The sequence below is a fragment of the Chaetodon auriga genome, chromosome 14 (genome assembly GCF_051107435.1).
Source record: "Chaetodon auriga isolate fChaAug3 chromosome 14, fChaAug3.hap1, whole genome shotgun sequence".
In the NCBI taxonomy this organism is placed as follows: domain Eukaryota; kingdom Metazoa; phylum Chordata; class Actinopteri; order Chaetodontiformes; family Chaetodontidae; genus Chaetodon; species Chaetodon auriga.
In genome coordinates this window covers 14,571,420-14,578,979 of record NC_135087.1, presented here as the reverse complement: position 1 = coordinate 14,578,979, position 7,560 = coordinate 14,571,420, and the positions used below count along the sequence as shown (strand labels likewise).

The 7,560-nt window shown below is 42.2% G+C and overlaps 1 protein-coding gene across 1 annotated transcript; it reads right to left on the bottom strand.

Moving 5' to 3' along the window:
• Window positions 1-1,727: 1,727 nt before the first annotated feature.
• Window positions 1,728-5,764, bottom strand: exd1 (exonuclease 3'-5' domain containing 1). The gene is made up of 11 exons (XM_076749087.1): window positions 5,635-5,764; window positions 5,436-5,501; window positions 5,312-5,345; window positions 5,156-5,232; window positions 4,956-5,023; window positions 4,783-4,869; window positions 4,550-4,654; window positions 4,387-4,467; window positions 4,155-4,298; window positions 3,875-4,066; window positions 1,728-1,928 (listed from the first exon to the last, which is right to left on the bottom strand). Exons 1-11 carry the CDS (start codon window positions 5,762-5,764, stop codon window positions 1,728-1,730), a joined length of 1,185 nt encoding a protein of 394 aa, XP_076605202.1.
• Between the last annotated feature and the right edge of the window lie 1,796 nt (window positions 5,765-7,560).

Genomic DNA, 7,560 nt, shown 5'->3' with positions numbered 1-7,560 from the left:
TAGGGAGCAGGGGGAGCGGGGGGAGGGGGGGAGGAAGCGGTGACTACCGTGTGACAAGCGCCCTGTTCCTTCCTCCCAGGCCTGAGAAACAGGAAGTGCTGCACATAAGGCATTATTGTGACGGAGAGGAAATGCAAGGTCCTCTAAAATAAGAGCCCCAATCTGGCTGTCAATGACAAGAGCCTGTCCTCCACAGCCCCACAGAGACCTGCATCCCACACACACACACACACACACACACACACACAACTACACTGTTGAGTGACGCAGATATTAAAAAAACAAGTCTGTCGCCATATTGGACCTCTATGTGTAAAATAAATTCAAACAAAGAAACTCAACGCAGTCGAGTCCCAGTCGAGTTAAAAAGCTGTTGCACAGGAAATTCACTTCTGGAAGATTTGAGTGCAGCAGCTCAAAGATAACACCAAGTGAATCAGCTTTGAGGTGATGTGTTAAACCTTTTGTTCCCTGCTGAACCCACCCACATGCACACTGAGCAACAACCACATTTCAAAGGGTTAAAGGAGGCATATGGGTAGGATCCACCCTGCTTGTGTTTAGCAGAAGCTGAGGAGGAGCTGGTTGCTAAGAGAGATGTGAGGCTTTGTGCCGGGCTGCCTCCCAGTTAATTAAAATCCTACTTTATCCATTTCATGCTTTCAATTAGAAAGCTCTGGAAAGGGCCCAAGCCTCTGCATGTAGATAACCACAGCAATAAGATGTGATTAATACGGGGGCCCATTTGCGCTGCGGGCTGAAGCAATGCCCTGCTGTTGTGTGCATGCCTCGTTTCGATCCCAGGCATCAACCTCTGACGAGCCAGCCTTAAATGGCTCTACAATGCCTCTCTGCAAAGTCTGCATGGCAGCTCAAGCAGCAAATTAGATGCATAGATATGCTTCTGCAGAACATGGCAGGTGTCATCCACGTGTGATCATGTATATTTGAACACTGTAGTCTAATGCTTTTTGGGTTGGTCATCCGTGATCAAAAGAAGTATCAGCCAGTGATGTTTTTGTTCAATTAACAGCAAATCTATCATTTTCTCTCTCTACTTTTCACGATCAATTAACTGCAACTCAGAAGCCCAGCTCAAGCTGTACCGGCAATCAATCAAAGTAAGCTCAGTACATCGTGGTGTAATGGGCATGTGGAGGGGTTTTTGGGCATAGTTTGTGCTCTAGCAGCCAAAGCTAACACTTCTTGGCCATTTCAGGAATTGTAACATAATCAGAACACATTCTGCGTGATAGAAATAAACAAACAACACATTACAATAGCAACTGATACACTTTTTTATCACTCAATCAAATCAAAACTGAGATGAATTGCCTGCAGGTGCAAATGAAGCACTGTACAAATAAAGGAGCAGACAGGCATGTGTGTAGTCACAAACAACAGAAAGATATTTTACTAAACTGGCCTGAACCATCTGACCAACAAAATCTGTTTCTCTTTTTTTTTTTCTTCCAAACATAAAAGACCTGGTATCCAACAAACCTTTGCACAAAACAGAATATTTACTGCCATCTACTGGGCACAATGGGAAATCACAAACAATGGAAAAGCAAACATATGAAGACATGCTGAACTTACACGGCATGGTAACACTTCCTTTGATATCTGAGAGAGAGGAGCTGGGGTGTCTGTGTACAATGGACTCTTCTCAAGCCTGAAGAACTCTTCGACAGGTCACCTGCACTACAGCCAGGCTGGGGCATTACTTATGGGGTGTCTACAGTTGCAGGCTTAAAGGAATCTGCCTGTGCTGCAGTTGGGGTCTGGGGTGGAGACTGAACTCGGGGGTTGAAGCGAGCCAGCAGACCTTGCTCTGTGACGGGGTAGTGGTTGGCAGCCCACTCCTGCCGCTCACGACGCATTTGCTCCAGCTGTCTGAGCTCTGGAGGCAACTCCAACACACTCTCCTGAAGATGCAAACGGGTAGACTGTTCACCTGTATGCTTCTAAATGTACGTATGACTGATGTGCTTTAGGGTTCACATCACATGTCCATATGGAGATTGAAAGTTTTTCTGTCTGCACTGTATTTCAAAATTGAGAACACAATTTCAATGTGAGACAAAATTCACAGTCCACACTCACTTTTGGACAAAGCAGTTTTGTACTAAAAAGATTGTAACTTGGAAGATATGTGCCCGATTTTTCTTACTCAGGCTGCCAAAGCCTCATCAGCTTCAGCTAAACTTTACATTGGCTTTTTCACAGAATGAGGACTGAGGATCAAAGCACTGGAATCATTATCAGGATGGGATCATCATTTAACAAAGGTTAAACTATGAAGAACATATGAGGATCTTGATCCTGTGTGCGATAGATGTCATCAATCTCCAGCTATGTGCCTATATTTATATGTTTTGGGCACATCCCTCTCTTTTGGTTGGACACAAATCGCTCACAAATCATGTCTCTGTCAAACCATCATCCCTGCCTCATTCGGAGTCACTGTCACACCCATAATATAAAATCACAAGAAGAACTTTATCACTGTGGTAACTCTTGACTAAACGCCTGATTCTGTGGAAATTCCCTGCTCCACAGACCCATTACTCTTAGATTAGAGAGCTCCTGTACTTTGTTAACGTGGTTAAGCGATCTTCTGTTTTGTCATCACTTCACTGATTATCTGTTGGAAAACCCACTAAAAAAATTTGGACGAAAAAGAAAAAAAATATTAGGAGGGGATCTCATGATGACCAGTATGGACATAACATTATATGATAGTAATATTAAATCAAAGAACACACGTAGGCAACAAATAAAATCCACCAACATATCAACATATGCACCAATGAAACACCACCACACTTGAGATCAATGGTGTCCAAACTAACAACAACAATAACAAACTCCTTCACACAACTGATTAGCAATGGACACCACAGCAGGTGCAATTAAGCATCATTAGGCTACAGAAAGTAAACCACTCGCTACTTTAACGACAGAGTGAAACGAGGCAGACGGCACAGACATAAACAACGTGAACTCCACTACAGCCACAGACAAAAACACGTGTGAAATCAAAGAAGAATGCACCACTACATGTCTGCAATGTGAGGCATGATGCAATACTCTCCCAACTGTTTTGCAATAATATCAGGAGTACCAGGCTGAATTAGTGGGACATTTGTTTCTTTGACTCTCTATCTCTCCCTAAGTATTTCTCTTACTCTCTGCTGCAGGTGTTTAGGTGTGTATGGACCTATAAATTCTCTTTGTTTTTGAGTCTTAGAACAGTCAGACCCCAACGTAGAGGCTTTATTTTACTTTTCAGACAGGCTGGGTTGCTCCCAGCAGAGCCCACAGAACAAACCTCTTCATGCCTTTGGTGTAATGCAGCCAGTCGAACTCATCTCTCCATGTGTTGATGAATTTATGTTCTATTTTTATTCATAAAGTTCAGCTGTAGCTCTTCTTGGTGCTTTCCCTAGCGTGTCTTTTTCCAACCCAGTTTAGATGAAACCACGGCCACTTCTGTATGACAAAAGCCTTGACGGCTGCGTTCCCATGGAAACCGTGCTCATGCGGGGTCACTCCTCCTCCGGAGTCGCAATGGGAAACATGGCGGAGTGAATTTGATGAATTTAAAGTATTGTTTATCAGAGTAGGACGCATGGTTTTACTTTTTGTGACTGTGTGGAAATCTGATGTTTTCATATCACAGATGATGAAGGAAGGAAAATCTTCATACTGAAGAGCCAAATCGAAGCTGACAAAATTCGGTGGGTTACAGCCGTAGACTTCTATTACCTAGTTTATTTATGTGTGCATTTGTGTCGTTGTGACAGATTTTTCCTCTGAGCACAACTTGTAAAAGGAATTCAAAAACACGGCTCATTTGTGAATTACTCACCATGTTGACATGTGCCAATTCATCAGGTGCGTAGTAGCTGCTGTTGAGATATGAATCCACCATGGCCATGTAGTCTGTCATAAGAGCATCCAGCAGCACCAGTCTGAGAGGCAGAAGGCGGGTCACTGACAGAGCCATCACCCTAAGCAGGGGTACAGGACAGGGCCTCTTCTGCCAGATCTCGCTTTCCTCCTGTAAAAACACACACCTGTGATTACAGCGCATACACGTACAATTATCCAGGAAATAAAACTATCTCGGATGAGGCCACGCGTTGTACCTTGCTAAGCTGGGACTTCATTTTAAGAGGTAAGATCTGGGAGCAGGGCACCTTCAGATGGAGACTTATCACCTCTTGCAGAGTACTGACTCTGTCTGGAAGGAATCCTCCTGCCTCTGAGTGGAAGCACATGACATCCGCCACCTTACCACATGCAGAGAGAAAAGCAGGAAATACCTCAGTGCAAGTAAACCTACAGGAGAAGAAGCCATCATACATACTGTACATATACCTGTGTGTCAAAGACGTTGGTTAGCTGTACTCCAAACTGAGCAATCAGACATCCAGCGATGGCTCTGCAATCATGAATGACCTGTACCAAACGCACAGTCAACACAGATCTAAAAATCATCACTATGGCTGAATGGTAATTCCTGCCTGTTTACACTGCTCACCTTCAGTATGTGCTTATCTTGCAGGATCATAGACAGCCCATTCTTAAAGGCCCAGGCTCCGAGTAGCAGGATATCAAATAGGTACACTTTGTCTTTAGTGGCAATCTAGATAAATGAAGAGCAGTTTAGGTTATTTTTTTCTTTTTTCAATCTTATGATGAAGGCAATGAAAAACAAAAGACGTGGATGCCATCTGAAAGGACCCAATTAAGCAACAATTCAGAGCTTCTCACCTGCAGCCAACACAGTCTCCCATGCTTAAACACCTCAACTCCATCAGCTCCCACACCAATCACATCCTGCTTCTTGATGTGCATCACCTGAAGATGAGTTTGCAAACACTGCGTTTAGAGGAAGAGCCTTTAAATGATTTCCGCAACAGAAAAGGCACTTAAAATCAACTTACAGCGGGTCCAAACTTCTCGTGAAACTCATCAATGACCACAAAGTTGATATATTCCTCTTCATCTTCACCTGCAAGAAAGGATCTTCTCAGTAGAGATTAATGATTTCCATTTGGAAGACATGAATTTGAAGCTGCAAGTATGCTGAATTTTCAGTATCAATAGAGCTCTGCTTTTGAGAAAAAGACTACAAAAAACTTACCCAATGTGACTGTGTTCCTGTCCAGCTGAAACTCTTCCACATTTGAGCTCTCTTCAAGTGTGCGGTCATGAATATTTCTGTGCATCACATGACATGTTACAGTTAATGACCAAATCAGAGTCAGCAACAGTGAAGCATTTTTTGCTTATGACTTACCCTCTGACTGTGTCTGCTTCATTGCTATATTCCACTGTTAATTAAATGATACAAAGACGTAATGTAAGACATCAAAACGTCTAATTGAAAAATAAGTACCCTGATTATTCAGCTCAGAACTCACCATTCATTATCTCGTGCCCAAAGAACATTTTCAAGCCTGGTATCTTAGAGCCATCACTGCCAGTAACTGAAACGACATGGTTACTTTAGCTCAAAACATTCACGTTTTCTGGCCTACAGACAGCAAATTGCTTTTACAACCATTGTTATTGAGCAACTGGTGTTGACTATACAAAACACACGCTGAACATTTCTCTAACCGTGAGCCAAAACCAACGTTTTGTTGGCATTGATACGTTCGAGGACGCCATGGTAGGAAGACGTCTTGAGGGTTAGTTTGATGCGTTTTCCCTTCAGAACATTCAGGAACTTGACGTCTTCCAAAACCATTCTGAAGTTATGTATGAGCTGTTTCTAGCGAATAAAAACGGTGAAGCTGCTAGCTCACAAATATCCGGCTGCCACCGCGTTTCCTTTAGCCACAACAATGCCTAGCTAGGCCTACTACCACCTGTCACTTGAGCGCGCGAGCGTTACACCACCGATCATCTAACGCTGCGTTCACAAGCTCCTCGTTAATTTCATACTTGACTACCTCGTCTCTGCCGAACACTATCAAAATTAGCCAAATAGAACCATAAATGTATTAAGATGAATTCTAAAAGCAATAGCTGACATTATAACAGAAATTATTAAATAATTCCCACTCCATTAACTGCACATTAGCATATAATTTGTTTTGTGTAAAACTATTAATAATTTGAAAATGTCCAGCTTTGGTGCCCCCCAGTGGAAGAAAAACATAAAACGTGGCAGTCGGCCATGTAGATGGTAATCTACAACTGACATTGCTTTGTCAAATAGAAAAACAAAGTTTACAGACTGATTCTGAAAGATTTGTTTTACAGTTACTGCTCATATCTGCCTTTCCTAATTAGTGTAGAGTCTGGTGGTGGACTGACAACAGTCGGGCAGAGCTCATTCAGTATGTAGTCTCTACAGAGTAATGCAACACTTGAGTGATCCATTTTTTCTTATATGTGATAAAGAAGCAAATTTTCAGTAACTACAAAAAACCACTATGCTCCCAGGTGGTCAGGAGTTAACTCAATATATCCACCAGGGGGTGGTCACAGCCCAGGCATTGAGCTAATTGTTGTTGGTCCCAGGTCTTTCACTCTTTTGACTTGAGTTTTCTTAGAAATGTGAGTTTCAACCTGATAATGACACTTTATCTAAAATCAGCAGCACATTTTTATCCACATTCCAGTGTGTGTGCATGTGACCATTTTTCATTTGTCTGTGTACAGTGTGTCAGTGCCTTGTGTAGGCCTACAGGACATCCTTAAAGAGGCCCACTATGACCAGAAAACTGAAATATCGTTTAAATATATCTCGATAATTTATCAAGAAAACCTTCATTGCCCTTTTTACTTGCGCCCTAAAGACATAAATCATCATGCTGCCAGCTGCAGCAGTGACTGGCTGACTTCTAATTTGCCATGCTACATATTTTGCATCTGACCACAGGGCTAATGCTCGACATGTTACATGATCATCTTTAAATGATCTGTGTCTATTTTATATTTAAATCTTACCTTCACAATGCAAAATGCAAATAAAGATCAGTCATAACATACGATTTATGCTACGAACGCAAAACTATTCATTCTTTTAAGCTTTTGACATTTGTTTATCATTGGTCGCTTATTCTGAGATTTTAATTTCCTAAGGAAACTAACTTTGCCTGAGGTCATTCAGAGTGCATAATTGTAAGCAGATGTAGAAATGTGATCCACCCAAATGTATCATATAATGTAAGAAGCAGTGCTGCAGTGAGATGAGTGTAACAGGGGAGAACTAAGATGAATCAAGGCACTCCTGCAGTGGAAGTGCATGTGTAATACCCTTCTACCTTTCTTATCAGTGTCTGTTATTGGTCTAAGGTTGGGTGGAGACTCAGAAAGTGCCAATGGCCACACAAGAAACACAAACTCCAAATGGTAATGTGTGCTGCTTCACTCCTTGAAAAATCATACAAAGTGTGATCATTTTTATTTATTTCTGTCTGAGCAGTGCATTTCTGTCAGCAGTGTTGGGCTGGATGTCATATGAATGAAATCAGATCAGATTTAGATGTGCCTTTAGCCACATGGGGGCGGGCTTCAGGCATCACTGACTGCTCT